The sequence below is a fragment of the Psammomys obesus genome, unplaced genomic scaffold (genome assembly GCF_907164565.1).
Source record: "Psammomys obesus unplaced genomic scaffold, mPsaObe1.curated_primary_1811, whole genome shotgun sequence".
In the NCBI taxonomy this organism is placed as follows: domain Eukaryota; kingdom Metazoa; phylum Chordata; class Mammalia; order Rodentia; family Muridae; genus Psammomys; species Psammomys obesus.
This window is the reverse complement of record NW_026591643.1, coordinates 7,654,933-7,679,616: the sequence shown is the minus strand read 5'-3', so window position 1 is coordinate 7,679,616 and position 24,684 is coordinate 7,654,933. Positions and strand designations below refer to the sequence as shown.

At 40.0% G+C, this 24,684-nt stretch overlaps 1 protein-coding gene across 3 annotated transcripts in view; it reads left to right on the top strand.

The window, feature by feature from the left end:
- The window catches only part of Astn2 (astrotactin 2), a 1,010,996-nt gene that overhangs the window by 319,837 nt on the left and 666,475 nt on the right, over positions 1-24,684 (top strand). For all 3 annotated transcript variants that reach the window (XM_055611729.1, XM_055611728.1, XM_055611727.1), the window contains one exon: positions 13,675-13,782. In XM_055611729.1, the coding sequence (XP_055467704.1) occupies positions 13,675-13,782 (108 nt within the window). The remainder of the gene's footprint in view (positions 1-13,674; positions 13,783-24,684) is intronic.

Genomic DNA, 24,684 nt, shown 5'->3' with positions numbered 1-24,684 from the left:
CGAATTTATGTTCTCTGTCTCCATTTTCTTAAAACTGCTATGGAAGCGTACCTGTTGTCTATAGTATTTATCACTGTAAAGCCTAAATCATATTTCACCATCACTCACCATTCCCTTCAAGTTTGACATTAGGGTATTATCTCTTTCCTAATATTTATAAATAGCATTACTGTTTGTTTAATTGTGCATAAACCCCTTTCTCTATATAGAATAGTTTCTTTAGGGTGAATTCCCAGCAGTAGGTCGAGATGGATATTTTTAAACATTCTTTCTCATATTGCCAAACTGCTTCCCAAAGGGGCATACAAATTTGTGCTGCCTACAGCAGTTTAGGAAAATGATCATTTCAGAAAATTCTTGCTGGTGCTAGATATAGTTAAATAAGAACTAACTTTTCAATTTCAAAAGATGAAAATGTATAACCAAAAATTTAGGAACACCTACACATAATAATTTAATAGTAGAGGCAGAGCCTGCAGGTTCTTTGGCCAGCTATTTTAAAATGAAATAGATATATTGCAGAGAAGACTATGAAAAAACCAAAATGCTTAACAAATAACTAAAGATAGCTACAAAGAGAAAGGTCATGGGAAGTTTAAAGGAAGGTGCTGTATTTGTATGGGAAACTTAAAGATGGGGAAAAGGTTCAAAATCCCCAACAGTTTATCCTAAACTTCTCAGAGCACCTCTAGAGAAGCTACAGCTTCATAATTGTCAGTACATGGTGGATGAAACTGAGGGAAAAGCAACAAAAATAACTGAAGCTTTTGAATTGCTTTTGGAACAATAAGAACAAGAAAATGACTGCGCCATTGCATCAAATAACTGAAACCTTATTACCAGAAGAAAGTACAGAACTAAATCCATTCAGAAACTCTCAGAAGTGTCACTTATATCAAGAAAAAAGTCTGAAAACTAGAAGAAGGAGCATAAAGATGGTTCATACAGAATGAAATTTTAACATGCATAGAAGAAGTAAGTATTTATTTGAAGTCCCTGTCTCGAAGCCAGTTTCTGAGTACAAGCAAATTGCTTTCCAGGTGCTAAAATGATTTGGGATATGGTTTGGGGACTGTGGTGTTGGGTATAATCTCGGAGAAATCAAGACTGGCTGAAAAGCTTGTAAAATCTGTAGAAAGGGGCTAGAGAGATTTCTCATTATATAACAGTATTTGATCTATAATTATAACAATCTGGATTTGGATTCCTAGCATACACCACAAAGGGGGTATGGACATATGCCTGTGACCCTAGATAGGAAAGGCTATGAATTGCTGGGAATTGATGCTCCGTTAGCCCAGATAAAAAGTGGCAAGCTCCAAGTTCTTGGCAGACTCTGTTCTCCACTACATGAACTAGAGAATGATAGAGAAAGGCATGCTATATCTTCCTCTGCCTGTGCACACAGTCACGATATTTATCATCTATCATCTATCTATCTATCTATTTATCATCTATCTATCATCTATCTTCTACCTTTATCTATCTATCTTCTATCTGTCATCTAACTATCATCTATCTATCTTCTATCTTTATCTATCATCTATTATCTACCTATCTATTTAATCTATCTAGTCATCCATTTATCTACTTATCTATATCTGAGAAAGGCCTTACTACGTAGTCCTAGCTGGCCTGGAACTTGCTAAATAGACAAGGCTGACCTTGAACTCAAAGATAACTACTGGTAACTGCTGCCAGAGTGCTGGCATTAAAGGCATGTGCCACAATTTCTGGTTTGTCTATTGCAGTCTTGCCCAAGACAAAATTCTTTCTTAAAACATCATTTTTCTGGTAAATAATACAAGGATAACCATAAAAACTTAGTTATGCTCTTTATATGTGCTAAATGGGTTTTCAACATATATGAACCTGTAGTTCTGCTATTTGCCATTTGGCAGGCACCTTGAACTCCTATTTCTCTTTGTGTTTATCCAGTCTATATGGAATATAAAATCAGGAAATAGTGAGAAATATCTGGAGAAATTATTAATAATATTTGTCTTGGGTGGAAAGACTGTGAGTAGACTGTCTGTCTTCTGAAAGGATATCGTATAAAATACAGGGCAACATGATCTTGGCATTCCAAATAGATAAGTCATATCTGTCTGGGGAGAATTGCCATGACTTGGTTGCCAGCCAACATCAGAGTCTCATACCTGCCCTTTTAACTAATTGCCCCACCCCAGAACTCACTTTCTATCCTGTTTCCACTTTGTGGTTTAAGAGTTATGACCTTGAGCAAAGCCATCTGTACCATCACTGGCCCTCATTTTCTCACTGTTCAAATGGAGCTGCAATGCCAACCTCATTCAGTCATCATAAGGGACAAATGCACCTTATGTTGAGGAAGGAATAAAAAGTGTTAAGTATTATGCAATATTTTGTGGATGCTCATATTGTTTCATTTCCATCTTGGTAACAGGACAGATCCAGACTGTGCCTCTCTGGAAACTGAGTTCATCTTTCTCTTGCCCAGACATGGCATATGGAGATGGCTGGAAAAGATTGAGCATTTTCATAGAACTACATAGAGTAGATTTCCTATTATCGGGTTTCTCAAAATATATCATCCCAGACCTAAGTGCCTTCAAATTATAATATTTTTCTCATGGATTCCAGAAGTCAAGAGTTCATCAAAGATAACTGAGTTTGCTGAAGATGAAGGAGGCCTGTGTTGTTTCAGTTCCATGATAACTAAGCCCCAAGTGGGAAAATGCAATATTGGAGGTGGGTTGGAATGCATTTGAACATGCTCCTCCCACATTTTGCTACCAGGGATGGCTGAAGTATTTTAAATGTTAGTCTCTGGGTTGTTAGTGAGCCCTCCGTGAGTCTGGGTCTCTCACAGCACAGTGGCAGGTCTCCAAAAAGACAGTATATAGAGCACCTGTGTTCCAGAGAGGCAGGGAAGCTGTGCTATCTTTCAGATGAACATTGGAGACCTCTCATTCCCCTCCATAGTAAATGGGTTTCAAGCTCATCCCTAAGATCATTGCAGAGTAACAGCTGGAACAGGGATTCTACTTCTGATGTGAGCCAGAGCTGACAACAGCCAGAAGGCAAAAAAGAAAGTAGAATGGGAGATTTTGTAAAAGACTACCTTGGAAAATTCAGTCTTCCCCTGTTTAACACTGAGATGCTTTAGAAGACAATATTTTATTTTAATTAATCAATGAGTTAAATTTGACTGAAGAGTTTTGTAATGTTTAAGTAAAAAATTTGATGATAAATTGGGATGTTCATTCTTGAATGATGGGACATCTCTTCCTGGGATGGTTATATTATAGTAGAGGTCAAAAAACAAATTGGTTTAAACTGTTGTAATAATAAGAAATCTTTTTCCAAAAACATATGTAACATCTACTGATTTTATATAACTAAGTGTTATAATTTATTGGAAGAAAATTATAAGATTCACATCACTAAAAATGAGAAAAGAAACTTAAAGACCTCAAGTCTTTAAGGATATAACCACCTGTAAGATTTCAATTTATTTCTTCAATATCAGTGTACACATATTCATGCTTAAAGTATATATTTTTAAAATATAATTGCTTAGTACTTTTACAGGTTTTACACTTTATTTTATAGCCTTTTAAATATCCAATATTGCATTTTTACTTTCTTTATTTGTCTGATTGATCAATTGAATCATTCATTAATTCATTTCTTTAGAGAAGATTTTTTTATTATGGAACACAGGCTTTTTTTTTTTAACCCTTCTCCTAAATTCTCCAAAGCATTGAGACAAAAAGGAGTGTGCTCATTGTGACTAGCTTTTTAATTTTCAAATTAAAATGAATTCATCTTTAGGGATGTGCATTTGATTCAGTAGCAGATAATTTATGTAGCATGATTGAGGTCTTGGGTCAAATCACTAGTGTCATAAAATATATGTGTATGTGTTTGTTTTTATTCTATATGTCGTAGAATTAATATCAAGTATCAGCAAGTTGTAAAATTCCTCTTTGTGTTTTTTTTCTCTGTATACTTTTGTGCACATGGAATTTTGCCTGTCAGTAAATATAGATTTATGTCACAGTGTTTTAATGACCTCATGAAACTCTACTTTAGAGATAAGTCATAATTTTAATGTAATCTATAAATGTGTGTATTTCTATTTTTTATGAATTTATAAAAATCATGTTTAATTGTTTTATTGTAAATATGTTTCACCATAAAGATCCATTTTGAAATTCAGCATGAACAACAGAAATGCTGCAGAATCTCCTGGGAATTTATATAAACCATTTTCTGAATCCAGATTTCACTGCTTACCTGTGTCATTCCCTAACTAGAAAGCACAGCTACTCGTGTCTGTCAAGATTTGAGAACTAAGCTAATTTGTAGTCATCTCTGTACAGTGTGCCGGGCACTACAAATGGCAGGTGGCGGTGATTGTCAAAATAACTCTAAGAGGAAGCTAGAGAAGTGATTCACTCAGAAAGGTACTTGCCCTGCAAGCATGAATTTGATCCCTGAAACCTACATAAGAAGTACTACAGGCGATAGCACACCTCGGGCTCACTGGCTTGCCAGTCTAATTGGTGAGCTTCAGGCCAGTGAGAAACCTCGTCTCAAAGTAGACAGGTGAAATTCCTGGAGACAAGATCCAAAATAGTCCTTCTTCCATGTGAATGCACAAGTCCACACTGTCTTGGTTAGAGTTGCCTGTCAACACAACCTATAGTCACCTGAAAGGAGGAACCTCAATTAAGAGTTCTCAAAATCAGGTTGACCATGTCTGTGAGAGATAGCCTGGACTGAGGAATCATGGTGGAGAGTCCTGTCTACATGTGGGTATTGTCATCCCTAGGTAGGTGGGCCTTGTCTGCTTAAGAAAACCAGCTGAGCATCAACCAGTGATTGGGCCTGGAAGCCGAATTACTTCTTGGTTTCTGCTTTAGATTCCTGCCTTGAGTTACTGCCCTGACTTCTCTCAACAGTAAAGTATAATCTGAAAGACTCAGAGAATATGAACCCTTTCTTTCCATAAGTGGCAGTTGGTCAGAGCGTTTTATAACAGCAACAAAAATGGTAACTAGAACATGAATACACACACACACACACACCACATATAAAAATATCAATAAGAGGTGAACTCATGTGAACATCCATGATTTAGTTCCAGAGCTGGCAGCAATTGCCACCTGTGTGGTTCAGAGAACATGGAAAGTTTTAGAGGTTTCTGTCCTCCACCAATGGCTGCCACCATTTATAATCTCTGCATGGTTGGGGGTCAGATGGGTTTTTGCATTCCTTAGACACATATTTCTCTATCTGGTTCAGTTTGGGGCAATCTTAAAATGCAATATTGCTGTCACCAGCTTGAGGAAGACATGGAGCCTGAATAATTTAACATGTCACAACCATCCATCTTGATAGCAAGTGTGGGAGATGGAGTGTGGAGAGGCTAGAGGCAGGCCTACCAGATTCTGACAGAACAGGTCTTTAGACAGGGCAGCCACAGCAGAGAGGGTTTATTTAAAGAAAAGAAACATGCTGCCTCTCATGGACCCAGTGAAGACTGTGTGTTCCCTTGTCACGGCTTTCTCACTGGTGTAGATTTGATGCTCTGTCCCAGAACAGACTTGAGATCAGGCCCTCTGTTTCCCTAGCCATCTATGTCATCATAGAAAAACTCTAAATACTTCTGAATATCTCCATTTGCTTATTAGCAAAATTCACACAAGAATTTCTTCAGAAAGCTTTGCTAAAGCCAAGAATGTCATGCCTACAATATCTTAAATGTTTCCCCAGAAAGATGACTTGAAAAGTTCAGGGGTGTTTGTCTGTTTTGTTTGTGGCATTATCCTCAATGACTAGAAGACTGTTTGATAGTGTGATCGCTTAGTAAATATCTTTTAGGTTAATTGGTAAATGAACGAGTTACGTTCCTAGCATTATTTAAAGTGAATTCAAGGTCTAGGGGAGCTGAATGGTTCCCCTCTCCATCCCAAGCACCATGCTGAGAACCATTGCAGTCTGAGGGCTTGGACCCCCACTCCTTGTCCCAGCTGTCCCCTGTTTTCTTTCCCACATCCCTTATGCCGCATGTCTGTAATCTTCTAGTGATGTTAGGAAGCAGAGGGCTTATTAAAAAATTTTTCTCTAAACTAAAATTTAGTTTTAAATTTTAAACTAAAATTTATATAATATAAAATGAACCATTAATCATTTTAATGTATCCAATTCAGTGACACTTCACACATTTGCAGGGTTGTGTTTCTCTCACCTCTCTGAGCTCCAGGGATACTCATCTCCCCAAACAGAAGCCAGTAGTCATTAATAGTCATCCTCTATCCTTGCCTCCCTCTGCACAGACATGGCAAACCCAAGTCTATTTTCTGTCCGTTTAGATTAATCTTCTTTGGTGGTGCATATAGCATATATCTGACTATGCTTGGTCTTTTATATCCAGCTTCTTTCACTTAACAAAATGTTGGTGAGGTCTATTTACATGTTTCATTATGTCATCATTTATCATATGTCAGTAATAGTTCAGGCAGCTATATTACATTTTGTTCTTCCATTCATCCATTGACAGACATTTGTTATTACTACCTTGAGATTTATGGAAAATACAGCTATGATGTCCACATACAACTATTTGTTTAAATCAGTTTTCTGTCCTTGTTGTCATATGCCTGGAAGTAGAATTCTTGAGTTATGTAGTAAATGTGTCTAACAGTTTAAGAAAATTCCAAACTACTTTTCATAGCAGCTTTCTCATTTTCATCCCCACTGACGTTGTACGCACATAAAATTTGCTTTTTTCTGTTGTTTTCCTGAAAATCAAACTACCATTATTACTTGATGTCAATGGACTTGGTTTGTATTTCCTCAATAAATAATAAAACTGAGCACAGTTTTATGAGAACAGGAAGTGTTGAATCAGACCTGCTCTTTATAATCTCCATTGTCTCTTGTCTTATGCAGATTCTGAAGGTTGGATTGTTGGTCACTAAAATTAGAAATTACTCTTACCTCTTTGGCATCCTGTGGGGTGAAGATGCATTTTCACGTGTAAAGTGACCTGTATAGCACTCCTTGCCCTGTGCTTTGTACCTTGGTGGCTCCATCACAGACCACTTAGGACAGAGAATCAGGAGCTCCAGGAGTAAGGGTGGAAGCTACCAGTTCTGGCACAAGGATCACCTCTTCTGTATTTTTTTTCCAAGTTCCTGGCTAAGTGGAAAATTGAGAGGAGCCTTAGTAATTAATTCTACACCTTAGGGCACTAAATCATCAGATTTCTACCATGACAGCAGCTGTGGGAGCCCTTTATACCCATTTGAATCACCTCTGAGTCAGCCCATAACTGGCACCTCACCTTTTCACATTATATGGACACTCAATCGCTATATACCTTGGATAGCTGCCACATTTCTGGGATGTCACTGGGAAGACTGACTATCCATGCATCAACCTTTCTTTCCTTCTAATGCAGGCAACTGAAAATTGAGAAAGTGAGGTGCCCTACTTCAAGCTTTTGGTCACTGTGCTAATTGTTCATAGGAAACATAACACTTTACCCACAATGACCATGTGACCTGACAGTCAACCATGAATTCAGAGGGATTATGAACCTGGCCCAAGTTCACAGTTAACAAGTAGGACACACTATTATAACTCCTATCTGATGTCAATAACTTAATTTCCTTCTACTGGCATACACACCTTTCAAGACCCATGAATTAAAACAGTATGAAACCGGGGAGGAGGTCCTCCCCTATCAGGGGACTTGGAAAGGGGCAGGGAGGAGACCAGGGAGGGAGTGTGGGGTTGGGGAGGGAATGAGGGAGCGGGATACAGCTGGGACACAGAGTTAACAAAATGTAACTAAAAAGAAAAATAAAAAAAAAAAATAAAACAGTATGAAACCAACTATATCCTAAGAACCTTGAGAGCAAAGGTAGTCATTATTGTTTAATGAAATCTCATCTTTACCTTCTTTCATGTAATTCACATATAAAAATTAGCAACACATGGGTCCTGTGGCTTATTTGTATTTCTGCTGTGCTCAGGTAATTATTCTTTGTCATAGTATTTACTGTACAGTGTCTCTATAAATGTGTTCTCCAATGTGGTGAGTACATGAAATATGGGTTATCTATACAGAAATGTGCTGCAAAATGACATGCATATTCAGTTTTAAAGAGTCATTATAAAGAAACACATAAAATATTTCAGGACTTTCATTTAGTTACATATGGATATAACCTACTTATATATTTGTTTAAATATATCCTGAATATTAATTAAATCCAATTATTTTTAACATTTTAGATTTATTTACTTCTTTTATATGTGTGCTAATATTTGCTGAATGCATTCTGTGCATGTTTCTGCATGCCCACAGAGACCAGAATGACACATTGGATCCACTGGGAATGGAGTCACAGGTGATTCTAAGCTACATTATGGTTGCTGGGAATTAAACCCTAGTCTTCTAGAAGAACTACCAGTACTTATAACCATTGAACCATCTCTTCAGGCCCCATCTTTATCTTTAAAAATTTTTTTATTCTTCTCTTATACGTTACATTGCAACCATACTTTCCTCCACTCCTCCCATTCCCCAATCCCTCACTTGGCCCTCACTTCCTCTCTCCCCCAGATCCACTTCACCTGTTTCCTTTCAATGAAGACCAGGCATCCCAGAGATATCATCAGAACACGGCATAACAGGTTACAGTAAAACTAAGCACAAATCCTCATATCAAGAGAGGATGAGGCAACACATATGAGGGAAAAAGTCGTAGGAATAGGCAAAAAAGTCAGAGGTAGTCCCCACTTTCACTGGTAAGAGTCCTACAAGAATGTCAACACTTAAACTTAGATATGTCATTTACATTATATTTCTACTAGACAAACTGGGAACAAGCAACCTTGATGAACCTCAGTTTCTACTCTAAAATTAATACTACAGAGGGAAGTGGGAGTCAGTGGAGGTTTGAGGATGAATAACAACTACTATTTTTGTTGGTTCGTGAGACATGGTCTCTATTCTGAGGCATACAAAAGAGTAGATAAGTGAGAATATCTTCCTAAGCTTATTAAAGTTGATGGGAGTTACTATGCAAAACACAGAGGAGAATCTGGGAGTAGTAGAAAACACATTCTTATGATAAGATACAGGAAAAGACCTGCTAAACTGCAATGGTTAGTGGATGGATTCCTTGCTCACACACAGACTTCCCCAAGTCCAATCACACGCATGCGCACACATACACACACTCGCGCGCGCGCACACACACATGCGCATACGCTCGCAAACACACCTTCTCTATGTTATTCTAGTTATGAGAATGATTTTTGAGATAGGTAGATTCAACTACAACCCCAAGTCCATTTCAAGCTTACATTACACTATTCAGATAAAAAGGGCTCCTAATGCTACCATTGGGATTTCTGTGGACATTAAATGAGGTATTTGTTGTCATATTGTATTGCATATCAGCACAAAGCCTGAAGGAATAGACTTTAGAGCCTCTTTTGAGATTTGAATGGAGCTCTAGTGTTTCTCAACGGTGTGACCCTAGACATATCATACCATGTAACTTTCCTGTGTCTTCCTGTCTTCACTTTTCTTATTCTATTAGAATTGTCTGGTGACTTTTCTGTCACCTCCACTAGCCTGTTCCCGGGAGGCAATTCTCTATGTAAATTCACTATGGTGATGGCAGAACAGATCGTTTGCTTGCCAAAGGAGGAAAGGAGAAGAAAAGATAGAGGACTAAGTAGGAAGGGAGTTAGGAGCCATGGGAAGAAGGGTAGAAAAAGTTTCTCTGTAATGGCTAAAAGTGAGGGCATGGCTCTAAGGGACAGGAGCAGGTCTGGTATAGTCCTGTAGCCTTGCAATATTCCCTTTTCTCTGCCGCTCCTAACATTCCACACATTAGGAAGATGCTTCCCTGGTCCTTGAGTGAATTGGTCAGATCTATTCATTTCTCTCTGGCTGAGGAATAAGTGGATAAAAACTGTCCCCTACTCTCCCACCTACATCCTTCTTCTTCTTGTTTCATCTTTACAACAGTAAAAGTATTTTGATCGCAAATTTTAAAGTCCTGCTGGCCTTGGGCTTTCTGATGTTCAGCTACTTCTAGAACTCCACAGGGTTCCTAGCAGCTCCCTCTGACAGCCTTTCAGTGAGATGTTTCATTTGGTAGAACTGGGGTCTCCTACAGCCTCTCAGCCCTGTTCTTATTCTCAGCAGGATTGAGCAAGTGTCCTCTCAAACCATGTCTAATGATGCATGTGGGAGCAAAGACCAGCCTTGAATGTTTTCACTCATGAAATGCTACGTTTGGTTGACAGTGTTGTGGTAGATCAGGCCAGTAGCATGCATGAGACCCAAGGTTCCATCCCCAGCCACAAGAAGAAAATGCTGTGTTAAGGAAGGGAACAAGAGAACCAACCGTTTGTCTTTCAGTTTATGGTCCATTACACTGAAAGACAATGTTGCTCCCGTGGCTGAAGAGCCTAGCTTCAATTACTACTAATTCACTTCTCATTCTGAAGCTTAGTTGCCTCATCTGTAAAATAGACATAATGATACCACCCACCTATGAGTTCAATGACATTGGAAGGAGGTAAGGAATTGTCATTACACCAGACTTGACACTGTGATCATGGACTGCTAATCTGTTTTCAAAGATTTCCTTTGGAGATGTTTCAAGGTGGCTTGTTTTGTTGGGGTTACTGTTGTTGCAAAGAAACACCATGACCAAAAAGCAACTTTGGGAGGAAAGGTTTGTTTTTTTTGTTTTGTTTTGTTTTTGTTTTTGTTTTTAGGGAGTTTATACTTCTGCATTGTAGCCTATCATTGAAGGAAACCAAGACAGGAACAAACAGGGCAAAACCCTGGAGGCAGAAGCTGATACAAAAGCCATAGAGGAGTGTTGCTTACTCTGTTGCTCCTCAAACTTTGCTCAGTGTGTTTTCTTACTGTTTCTATAGCAAACAGTGTCACCTCAAGGAGAGCACTGGACTGGGCCCTCCCCCATCAGTGACTAATTAAGAAAGTGCCCTACAGGCTTGCCCGCATCTCAGCCTTACAGAAGCATTTTCTTAACTGAGGTTGCCTCCTCTCAGGTGACTTTAGCATGTATCAGGCTGATACAAAATTATTTGACACAGAGGACAATTTGAATTCTAGAGATCCCATATTTGGAGCAAGAAGGCTAAGCCCTGAAGCTTAAGTCTCCAAATTTGAATCTATGATCCTTCAGGCAACTAACTTTGTCCCAGCATGTCCTTGTTTTTGCTATATTATGGTTCTTGCTTAACTTTCAACATAGCCAAGAATTACCTGAAAGGATCTTCTCAGTTTAGTAACTGTCTTTACGGGATTCATTGTCTCTGGGTGTGTGTGTGTGTGATAATCTTGATTGTAAACTGATGGAGTAGTGCTCAGCCCGCTGAGGGTGGAACCAATCGCTCAGCAGGTGGCGCTAGGCTATATGAAGAAACTACTGAGCCTGAGCAAGACAGAGGTTGGGAGAGCAAGCAACATGCCCCCATGGTTTTTGCTTCAAATTCCTTCTTGGGTTCCTGGTCCAACTCTCCTAAATGATGGACTGTAATCTGTAGGATGAAACAAACCCTTTCTTATCTTAATTGTCAAAGTGTTTGGTCACAGACATGTAAATGAAACTAAAATAATTATCTAGATTGTTAATTACACCTCCCCAATGAGTATATCCCCATGAGTATTTCGTTCTGTCATGTGTACATTTCTTCGTACAACATTGCTAGAATGAATAAAGGTACAATACCATGCTGTGAACAGAGTGTCTGCAAGTGTAATGTCATAGAGTGAATGGCATTTAAAATCCCTACCCAAGGAAATTACAGAGTAAATCCTTCAGTGAACTGAATAACTTTTCCCTCTAATGTATGCTTTTACTTTTCTTTTCCTCTGGTGGAACTTTTGAATAGGTAATGGGTTACTTGGTGTTTGATTCAAAAGATATAAAAGATTTATAGGGCAGAGTAGCCTCCCTCTTTCTTCATTCTATAGTCACTTAATCCTCCACCTAGAAAAAGTACTTTTGCAGGTTTCTTGAGTCTCCCTGGATATGGTCTATTATTTTCACAATTCTTTAAAAACCTCTTCTTTCCCCCTGTCCACCCATATCATGCTCTTGATCTCTGTTCCTCTTGATTCTTCTCGAGGTGTAGAATTTCTCAGTGTCTTAATTCCTATCTTAAAAAAAAAATAAAAAACACTTAAAAATTCTGAAAAAGTACCAGGCATGATGACAGATGCCTGTAATCACAGCACTTGGTAGGCAGAGGAGGAGGATTAAGACTCTAAGGCAAGAATGAGCTATATTAAAAAGACCTCCTCTGCAAAACCTGACTCAACTCACTAGCTCACTCACTAACAAATAAACAAAAAGTAAACAAATGCAAAACTTAAAAAATAATAATTCCTGTCCTCCTCCCTCTAGAGTCACTGTTCCGGGCACTGTTCTTTCTAGTCTTTTTTCATTAGACCTTTAGTAGTCAACTGTTTGTGAACTACTGTCCTTTTCCCTGCATGTTCCTCTGAATCCATCTCAGCAGCCATCCTCATAGTCATCCCTCGTTCCCGTCCACACTCTACATGTCCCCATCATGTCCTGTACCTGTTCTTCTGGGTCATCACAGACCCCTAGCTGCTCACTCAGCTTGGCACACAGTCCACCACGAGGGCACCCAGAGTATCCTAATTCATATGTGTGATTGACTCTCTCTGTCTTTCTCTTTCTATCTCAGTCTCTCTCTCTCTGACCTTCAGTGACAGTTAAAGAAAAGGCCCCACCTCATATGCCCTCAGGAAGTGTGTCCTGAGCACCTCATTCCTAGTCAGTCCTGGGTTAGATATTGCCTGTATCAGCTCACCTCCCCATCCTCAAAGAGACTTCACAAGGTGGCTCCTGGAAACTTTTTTTCTAATGCCAAAGCCCCATATATCCTTCAAACCACACCTTAAATTTTCACTCCTCCATAAAGCTTTCTTAGATCCTCCATGTTAAAATGAATTACTCTTCTACTCTTCCCCATATTGCTAGCATCTCATTGAGTGGAAAACATAAGCCATGAATTAGGTTTAAGGCTCCTTAGGATCCATTTTTCCTTCTGACTAGCATATGATGTCCTGGCTGGTATGGTCCAGGCAGCATTTATCTTTGTGTCTCTGTGTCTGGCTTTGAGCCTGGCATATTCTAAGCTCTTGGTTGAAATGTATGTAAAATTAAGTTGCCGATATATATATTTTTTTAGCATTAGCTCATCATTTATAGCAATACTGTTTTTTCATTATTTAGTACTCACCATGGACCTCCTTTTTTATATGTCATACTTCTTTCTAATCTTCAAAGCAAATTCACAATGTTAAGAGTTACTGCTCTTGTTTTAGAAACAGCTGAGAGCTCTGAGAGCTCGTAAGGTAAGATGGTACCTCAAGGTCACATACCTTGGAAGCTGCTGAACTATGGTGAGAACCCAGATCTGCCTCACTGCCAATCTCAACTACTGCCATTAATCATGCAGACTCCTGGGTCACCGGGGATGAGCAGTGAGAAGCCTGAGGATAAGGCTGTGGGTCTTCAGGATGGCTGAGGAGTTTAACAAGCTTCTAGAGTCCTGCAAGAGTGACTGATTGATGATGCTTCTCTACAGGGGGAATCAGCTTTGGAAGAGCCAAAGGGACATCAGGCTCAGAAGCAGATGACGAAACACAGCTGACATTCTACACAGAGCAGTACCGCAGCCGGCGACGCAGCAAAGGTAACCCAGTCGTTGGGAAGGTTCCAGAACTGCTATGTGTACTTACAAAGTCCAGGGACCATATTGCATGATAAATGGCAAATGTAAATCTGTTTCAACACATTTAGCACTGAACTTAGCACCCCAGGACTCATCACACCGCTGGCTTTCAATCTTTGCTTTTCTATTCCATTCCTTGCTTATTTCCTTCCCTAGATCATTCCCCACAATAATTACAGACAACTTCCCTGAAAGTATGCATATTGCAATTTCAGTATAGGAAATGAAATAACTAATCATATCGAAAGAAAACTAGTGTTAAAAATAAATCATGTTTAGGTTAAATGTGTGTAGGGTAATCTGTACCATGGGTGAAGGACAGTTCTTCACATGGGCTACCAATTAAATGTTGCACTTCTTAGCAGCAAAAGTTTAAAGATAATATTATCAAGCGAAAAATACATAGGTTCTGTGGGATAGAATTAAATATTTGTCCATACTGTATTTTTCTGGATCTGAAAGTTCTGCAGTTGGTTGCTGTCAAGAAGGCATTGTGAGCCCTACTAAAGGGTCCCTTCAGCATTTATTCATACAAGTCAATGTAAGGGATATCACAATGCTGGAGCAAGAATCATTACAGGGCTATACCTGCAGCTGAAGTCCCTAGTACTCTTATGATTCAATACGATATACTATATATATATATATATATATATATATATATATATATTAGAAGGGTATATATAAAAGCAGTTCCTCATCTCTGAGCATTACCTACAGCTAGGAAATCAGCAAATGTAAAGTGGGGTTTGCATAAGAGATTCTGGGGTGTAAACATATTAACTGCTAAGAGCTGGTACAGGTTACCGAGCTTTGACCATTCAATGAAAAGAGGGTCCCATATTACAGAGGAAGTCATGTCTGTCAGCTTCCATTGACTGTCATTATGAGAACTATGGTTAATCATTAATCCTGGTTGATTATGGATATGTCAGAATTTCTACCCTCCACCACCTTTGCACAGAAGAGAGGTGAAGAGTTGCCTGGGGCAGGAACATTTGTTCATGCTGGACTTTTCATACCAATGGCATGAAGCACATACCTCTGGGGACATTTTGCCCTTAAGCAAGTTATTTACATTCCTTCATCTGTAGAATGGGCCTTGTAATGGCTCTAACTGCCATTTGGAGTTGGCTATTGATTTCTATCACATTATATAAAAAGCCATCACAGTGCTTCCTGTAAGGGTAAAATGGAGGTGGTTGTTATTAATGTCACTTCAGCTTTCCTTGTTTCGATTCTACTCTCCCTACCCTGGGTACCTATCATGAAAAAGGCTCCATATGGAAGTATTTCCATTGACATATTCCCTAGGAGGAATTTTCAGCTTCTACAGCCTTAAAATAAGAGATCCTTTTTTTCCTCAGTCTATGCTCTAAAGTGACTTTCAGGGATCAATTGTACAGCAGATTTAGAAGTTGGTGATCGATGGTTCCTGACTTGTCTTCTCCCTCCCCCAATCCCACAGCCAAAATTAGAACCAGAGAACGGTGGGTTTCCTCAGCAGGAGTGGGCTATTTACAGCTAAGTGGGAAAGCATCCATCATGGAGCATGCACCCTGTAAATTGGACTTAAACTTAAAAAATAAAAGTAAAAGCAAGCAACCAGTCTTGAGATAAGAAACTTGGCCCACTGCCTCTAGGCACTCTAGAAGGCCTGGCTGTGCTTTTGGAAAGTAAGAGCAACAAGGCTGTGACTCCTCTCCCTCCTGCCCCCGCCCTGCTTGACAAAGCCATTTCCTTCTCTCTCCTTCCACTTATTTCCCACTGATAGCACGATCTTCTTTCTTCAGTCTGGTTTCTGCTGCACATTATTCTTCCTTTTCGGGATCCTATGTTTCCCTGATATCTGCCGTCTTCTTTTATCTGTTTCTTTTTTCTATTGTCCCTCTGTCTCTACTTGCTGTCACATTCTCTTGCATCTTTTCTTTTGCCCTCTTCTCATAATCCCTTCTTTTTCCTCTTCTATGCTTTCTACTCTTTACTAGTGCCATTTCCTAGTCAGTCTTTCTCTTTGTTCTCCGTACCTTGCATGTATACTACAAACAGCTCTCCAAGCGGCAACCACATGAAGACAAAACCAAGTAAATGTTTAAAAATCCTTATCCATGTGGAGGATATACTACATGAAAATGTGAAGCTATTCAATGATGAAGAACAAGGAAAAAAAAAAGATATGCTAAGGGAGAGAACCAAATAAGGAAAGAAATTCCTGTTAGACCCTGAGTGTACTTCCTGCCCTTTGTGCTGGGCCACAAGCGGGTGATGCTGCCCTTAGTATTGCATTGTTGATAACGCATGTGACCTTGCTGAAGCTGTCACTCATGCCAGTATTCCTGATGCTGCTTTTGCTGATCTGCTTGTTGTCGTGGCAAGGCCTCTGTTCAGCCATGTGAACTTAGAGCCAATGTCTAATTTTTCAGATGCCACAGCAGCCCCTCTTTGCTCGTCTCAGGCTAAGTAAATGAGGTGATAAGTTTGAAGCACTCGCCATCTTATAGGGGGAAATAGATGGTATAAATATGAACCAAGAGATGTCTGAAAGTCCTCGGAACCACCGGAACGATAGGACACAGCACTAAGAGCATGAGTTCCGAACACCCTGAGTTTGAATTCCGGCCCAGACACTTACTAATGCCATATTAAACATCTGGCTTGGACATCACTGTGCATTCATTTTCTGATAAAATGAGGCCATAAGAATAGAAGAATGTTCTAAAGATTAAAATTGATTGCTATCTATAAAAAATTTAGGCAGATGTTAGGGTGGAGTAAGGACACTGAAACAGAGCTATATTACCAAGAAAAGACCCCTGGACCCAGTGTGTGTCTAGGGATTATGACAATCTCACGTCTGCTGGCAAATCACTATTAGGTGTTAGTTTAGACCCACTTGCCCAGGCTGGAACATGAAACAGTAGTAGGGAGGGCAGGCGCTGGTCAAAGCCAATCCTGGAGCTCCCTTTTCTCTGTTCTATGCAGCAGACAGTCCATCCTTTTTAAATGGGCTTTCTTCAGGCTCTGTCTAGTTTGAACCTGTAACCCAAGGTCTTCCCATTTACTGTTTCTCAAGAGTGTACGCCAGGACATAGGGATAGAGTCAGTCACCTTGGTTGAATATGTTTCTCACTTTCTCTTCCCCAATATCCTAGTATTCTTCCTCTCACTGTGGCTGCCATCTGAGCTCCGCCTCAGTAAATGTAGTGAGTCAGCAGTTCCCTGTGGTCTATCCAGCTGTATGTGAGCCAGTCTGGCTTAGTGGGAAAAGCTGAAGTATAAGGAATTCAAGGAGAAATAGATAAAAATACCAGGAAAGGCATATCTCTGTGCTGTAGGAAACAGCCCTCTTGTAGCATTTGGGATTCCATATTAACTCACTGTGTCCTCTTCATATCCATCTAAAAATAAAGCTGGTGCTGTCTTTTCCAAATCAAGAAGAATGTGGCATTTGACTATTGCCATCTTAGAAGTTCCCAGAAACAGAATGAGGGAGAGGGAGATAGAGAGGGAGAGGGAGAGAGAGGGAGAGATTTTCTGGAACTATTTGAGGACAACAGGACCAGTGAGTTCTAGTTTATGAGGACTGTGGAAGAGGAGCTCCCCTATCAGTGGATTTAGAGAGGGACAGGGAGGATATGAGGGTGAGGATTGGGAGGGAATGAGGAAGGGGGCTACAGCTGGGATACAAAGTTAATAAACCATAACTAATATAAAAAATAAAAAAATTGGAAAAAAAGGAGCAACTGTCTACAGTGGTAGAACACCTGAATATTAATGTTGAAATTTGGACTCTTTGACCATGTGTTCTTTTAACAAGTTGGTATATAAGCCATTCTAGGTGGATGTACTGAGGACTGAATCTTCATGATAGAACAGTTTACACATGAGGCTGAAGACTGAAGGAGGATCAAGAAGTAAGAGGAGAGAGAATATTTACAATAGGTCAAACTGGTACATAGTTCTCTCTGTTAAGATTTCTCATGAGAGGACATAGAATCGGTATTTGATTCAGGCAGTCCTGACTATAAGTTTGGATGCCAATTCATTTCTCTGAAATTGGGTGGGTTTTAACATTGGGACCCTTCTCTATATGAGATCAAACTATTAAGCTGTCCCTCAGTGGAGGAACGGATACAGACATTGTGGTACATTGACAGTGGAATACTACTCAGCAATTAAAAACAAGGAAATCATGAAATTTGCAGGCAAATGGTGGGATCTAGAAAAGATCATCCTGAGTGAGGTATCCCAGAAGCAGAAAGACAGACACAGTATATACTCACTTATAAGTGGATATTAGACAGATAATATAGGATAATCATGCTAAAATTTGTAAAGAAGCTAAACAAGAAGGAGGATCCAGGGTAAGATGATCAATCCTCATTTAGAAACACAAATGGGATGGACATTGGAAGTAGGAGAAAACAAGAAACAGGACAGGAGCTTACCACAGAGGGCCTCTGAAAGACTCTTCCTAGCAGTGTATTAAAGCAGATGATGAGCTTCATAACAAAACCTTGGCCAGAGTGGAGAGAATAATATGAAAGAAGAGGGAGTTAGAAAGACCTGGAGAGGACAGGAGCTCCACAAGAACCAAGTATATCTCAGCACAGGGGTCTTTTCTGAGACTGATTCTCCAACCAAGGGCCATGTATGGATATAACCTAGAACCCCTGCTCGGACATAGACCATGGTAGCTCAGTATCCAAGTGGGAAACCTCAGTACCCTAGTAAGAGAAACAGGGACTGTCTCTGACATGAACTCAGTTGGCTCTTTGACGCCCCCCTCCTTCCCCAGCCTTGCTAGGCTACAGAGTAGGACATTGCAGCCAGTCCTAATGAGACCTGATAGGCTAAGATCAGAAGGAAGGGGAGGAGGACCTTCCCTCTCAGTGGACTTAGAGAGGGGCAGGGAGGAAGGATGGGATTGGGAGGGAATGAGGGAGGGAGCTACAGTTGGGATACAAAGTGAATAAACTGTAATTAATATAAAAAATAAAAATTTAATTAAAAAAAGATGCCCCTCACACTGTGAGCAAGTCCATGAAAAGAAAGCACACAATAGTGCTCAATAAGTGGTGTGTTTTTCCCACATTTTCACCTCCATTTAAGGCATTCTCTGCTCTGAGCTAAATCAGCAACAACAACATCTCACTTTTGCCATTTGCATCTTTGGAAGAAAAAAAAATTTGTGGACATGATTCAAGCAATTTGTAAAACTGTTTTGAAAAGGTGACTTACTGGCCAGGTGGCCTTCAATAGTAAAGTGTTATATTCACATGGTTGATGAACTGCCAAGAATGACACCTGTGTGTTGTAGCATTTTTTAAATATAAGATCAGCAATGCCGTTTTTATAAATAACCAGTTAACAAACATGTTCAGCCCTGCAGGCTACACATTCTGTTAGAACTGTTCACCTCCAGTGTCATTCCACTAGGATCCTCATGGATGGACATGTAAATAAATGTGTTCCAGTCAAGCTTTATTTTCCATAGTATGCTGATATAAATTTATCCACAGACCATAGTTAGCTGACTCTTGCCTTACACCTATGTCTAATAGTTGCCCTGACCTGTACATCTGATTCAGAAAGCAGGTGGAAAATTTCACAGTACTTAGTAAAATGAATCCTGGTCTCATATTGTGCTGTCTAAAGAGGCTATTTGACAAGCAAACAGTGCTGTGTTTGGTCAAGTAAATAATCATCTGAGATAAAAGTTGTTTGAGGCTTACCATTGTGATGGTAGTGTACAGAATTAGCTAATGACAGAATTAAAATAGTACTGCGCACAGCAAGGGATGCTGGACACGGAATCGCATGTGCAAGCTGTGTGCCTAAGTGTGTACCATATCACTGACCAGTTTAGTGGCTTGTGGGAAGCCTCTCTCCTCTCAAGGTCTCTGTTTTCCTGTTAATCATCCACAGAGATTGATACCATACCGGCAAGTTTGAACTTTATGCTCAATCTAATAACATTGGTTACTCACAAATGCAGGTTAAACGTGATGCTGGGCCATGTGGGAAATGGAGCCTGAGCCCCATGATCAGAGTAGTTATAATCTCCTGAGGAACTGGGTTACAGCTCACACAGGAAGTAATGCTGATAAGAATAAGCTAGCGTATAATTGAAGGTCCAAATGAAAAGTGCAGATGGTGAGTCAAGCCTGAGGCACAATGCTGAGTAGGAGACACAGTGGTTCCGGCTGGGCTGCTGAATTGTCCCAGCTCTGGGACTCCCAGCATCCCTCTATACTGTGGCTGTGTGATCTTCAGTAAATCCTTTTCCTTCTCTGTACCATACACTCATATCTTGTTTATTCAGTTGCTTCTATAGATCCAGTCCTTTTGAGTCCCCAACTGATGCCCTTTTACTGAGCATTTCTTAGTTCAACAGAGAGAACCAGGGCACAAATGACCCTATTTGCTTTATTATTTTTTAATTTTAGTTGCTTGTTTTAATTTGGTAACTCTTTAGATATTTTAGGTTTACTTGTTATATTTTAATGCATTAGTATTTGCCTGCACATATGTATGTACATTACATGAGTGTCTGGTGCATACATAGGTCAGAAGGTGTCATATCCCCTACAACTTGAGAAACAGATGGTTGTGAACCACTCTCTGGATGCTAGGAACTAAACCCGCCTCCTTTACAAAAATACCAAATGTTCTTAACCAATGAGCTATATCTGCAGCTCCACAATTTGGTGATTATTACACTGAGATTTTTCTCTTGCTAAGAACTTTTGAATTGTAAGCAAAACTTTATGCAAAAATAAATGGATATGTAACATTTTCCTTATGATCCTAGACAACAGCAAACACTTAAATACATGTGTTCATGCTTACACACACACACTCAGACACACACACATACAACATGAGTTTAATCATTTCTCAGGAAAAAAAAAAGGCCAGGAGGGAGGAATGTCAACACTAAGCCATATGTTCAGACAAAGGCTTTGGGGATTAGAAACAAGAGAATGTTCTGAAATCTGAGAGGGCCATGATGGAACAGGTGCCAGGAAATACAAATGGAGTGTGAAGAAAAATGAGCATCCAAAGAATTTCACTTGCCCAGGTATAAAGTCCAAGAATACCTGTGGTTTGGGGGATGGAGGTAGAAGAGAAATACAAGAGTTATGCACAGTACAAGTTCACGACTGTAAGAATATTCAGAGGTGATAATGGGAAAAAGAAATGTCCACATCTGTCTTGACCATTGGTAAAGTGAGTGGCCCTGTCCTCTACCTTCACTACTCAGCAAACTTTAGGGTTTTGTTCAGTTCAAAAGACAATTCATGCAAATATTTTATTGAACCCTCACAGGAACTAAGGCGTAGAGAAGCACTTGGAAGCACTGCCTCCAAGGTTAAAAATATCATCCTTAAATGACAAAAGCAAATGAGATGAAATGCTAATGGGTGGAGCTAGGCTATGACATATGGACGTTCTTAACTTTTCTTATCCTTGCTACAGTCTCATGAGCACGAAATTATTTCCAGACAAAACACTCACTGCTTTGGGGATGCACGTAGACTTGAGAATTAGCAGGTGGGGGTTTCAGTTCTTGCGGCCAGATGGGAGTTGTATTGACCTTTCCTCCCGACTGCAGCCAATCACGGTTAAAGAAGAGCACGACCAGCAGCTGTATTTCTGCTCTACCTTAGGCTATGGTGAGGATTAAATATGCAAAGGCAATTCTAAGTCAAGTCTGTTCTGACCAGCTCAGCCACAGTTAGCTCAGCATGTCATATCAGTGCTGGAGCCCCGCAACAGCCGTGGTCTCTTTTTAGTGCACTGGCCCACAAACTCGTCTTGTTTTCAGTGTGGGGATGAATTTGGTTGACCTAGCCTCTGGGAACACTATGGTACAGCTTTTACTTTCACTGCCTGCTGTCCTTTGTCTGAAGGGAGATTTTCCTACATACACAGCTCTTTGCATGCTGGTAGCTATCCTCATAGGACCTGCTACTCAGGAAAAATAAACACTGCAGACACACTGATCTATACTTAATCAGCCTCTGAAGAATTTGTAGCCAGAATGACCTGAGAATGATGGTCAGGCTCTAGAGGGCAAGCATGTTGTCAGAATTGTGAGACCGCTGAGCCTGATTTCTCAGCCCAGCAGCTCCCCTCTAAGAAAAACATGATCTGGAAGCTCTAGACAGTCAGCGGGAGGTCCTTAGGTAAAGACAACAGCATCTTTATGGGGTGCCTTTTTCAAATGTCCTGGAGAGTGAGGGGTGGCTATAGGGAAGAAAAGGTTGTCAGCACTAGGTGAGAAGCTAGCAACAGAGTGAAGCTTCCAGGAAAGAAGGAAGGCAGGGTGAAAGGGATGGATAGCCAACTGAGATATGAGTCACTACCTGTATCCTAATCCTAACTAAATCATTTCATTTAGTTAGGAGAGTTGGAGCCTCAGCTTCTCATCCATCAAACACCCAGGTAGTACTTGGTGCTACTGAAGTCTTCAGCCATGCTATTCTGAGAGTCCATGACACAAATTAGAGCAAGAAAGAGGAAGGAAAGGGGAAAGGAAGACATACAACCTCACCACATTGTTTGAGAGCTCCTTGTGTTACTGTATTTCTTTTTATTAAATTATCTCATAAACATCTCAGTAATATCATTCTACAGATGAGAAAATAGAATCTTAAGAAAGTTCATGTATGTGATATGACCATGAGGAAAGGGAAACGTGATGGTGAACAAGAATGGCCAGGGCAGTCTACAGATGAATGAGATAAGGCATGTAAAATGCATAGCACAGTGCCCAGGAATACAGCTCAGTAAGTAGAGTGCTTGTCTAGCATACAGTTGGCCCTGAGTCCTATTCACAGTGTCATATGAACTGGGTATAGTAGCACATACATACCTCTAATCTCAAGATTTGAGAGTTGGAGATGGTGGGAGAATCAGAGCTTTTTATTTAAATTTTATGTTTTGTTTTAGAATTTTATTCACAAGCACTGTATTCATATCATAGCTACTCTTCCCTCTCCCCCAAACTCCTCTTGTGTTTCTATACTTGTTCAAGTTTGTGACCTGTTCTTCAGTTACTACCATTATACTGCACACACACACACACACACACACACACACACACACACACACAGTCCTTCTAATGTAATGTTGTTTATAGGTACATGTGTTTATGACTGGCAGTTAGGAATTGAATAAACTATCAAGCAGTTTGTGCCTGGAGAAAAGTGTTTCCCTGCTCTTAGCTACTAATTGCATGTAGGTGCTCATCCATGTCTGGGACCTTACAAAATTAACCCCTTCCACATTGGCATGTCAGCTGGTTTCACAATTATGAAGGCCTGTTTTATCAGCCACACTGTTGAGATTTTATGGGTATAGTTTCCCTGTATTGTCTAGAATACACTACCTGGAAGTAGAAATCCTTGTCTTTCCAGCTCTTACAGTCTTTCTGTTCCCTTCTGCCATGCTCCTTGGGCCTTAGGTGTTGGACTTTTGTTTGTAGCTACATAAATAGGAACTAGACGTTGTGGGGTCTTCAAAATCATCCTCAGCTAAATATCATGTCAGTTTCAAATAAAACTGTCTCAAAAGAAAGACCCAACTAGAATGCCTGGCCCAGATCATTGCCCAGAAGAAGAGGAAGAGAATCCAACATGTTTATGCTGTTGCAAGAAGCCTGAACAACCTGAAACTATAACTGATATTATTAAGAACTTTCTAGTACCAGCTCTGTAACTTATTTGGTAGTGGGGTAACCCAAGAAGGGGACTGGAATCAGGAATAAATAGTATAAAATCCAGGTGCAGGCGGCATTAAGAAGAAAGTTTCTAGCTGGGTGTTGGTGGCATATGCCTTTAATCCCAACACTGCAGAGCCAGAGGCAGTCCTGTGAGTTCAAGGCCATCCTGGCCAGCCTAGTTTAAAAAGTTGCAGAAAGTCACAGCTCTGATACACAGAGAAACACTCTCTTGAAAACACAAAGAGGTAATTTCCAGGAATGGCAGCACCATTGGACCAAAGACCTAAGAGCAAAACCAACAGTGTAACTCCTGGTGAATGATCTGTAGGAACCACTGAGGCTATGCTAAAGCCAGATAAGCCCAGTCTGTGGGAGGCAGCTGTGTGTACTTACACCATGGAAGGTGCACATTTTTCATTTCTGAACAACTTTTACGATAAGATGAAATTAAAAAAAAAATCTGTGGTAGTTTGAATGAAACTAATCCCCACAGGCTTATACTAGAACACTTGGTCCCCAGGTGTTGAAACTGTTTGGGAAGCATTAGGAGGTATGAGTTTGTTAGAGGAGGTATGTCACTGGGTTTCAAAAGCTTGTACCTTTCCCATTTATCTCTCTCTGCCACAGAACTCTGGACCAAGACTTAAGCTCTCAAAACAACACCATGCCTATTTGCCTGTTGCCACCGTGATGCTCACAGGCACTAACCCTCTGAAACTATAGCCCCATGTCACCAAAATAAACTCTGGCTTCTATAAGTTGCCTTGGCCATAGTGTCTTATCATAGCAATAGAAGATATCTAAAACAAAAGTTAATCATGAATAATTGCCATCAGATGTACCTTTGATATAAGGTTTTTTTTTTTTTTTTTTTTTTTGCATTTCTTGCAGAAAAAAAGGCTCTTCATCTTGGGGTGGAGTGAAAAGTACAGCACATTTTCCCATGTAACCTTGCATTTTAATAGCAGCCTTTGCCCTGGAAAGTCTTTTTTACTTCATATTATATACTATGTGTCTTGATTTTCTTCCTTCCCCTTTGACCTTTACCTCAGTTGTGCTGCTAGGCATGTGTCCAGAGAGGATAGCAGAAAGAACTTTTCACAGCACAATCCAAATCCTCTGCATCTTACCAG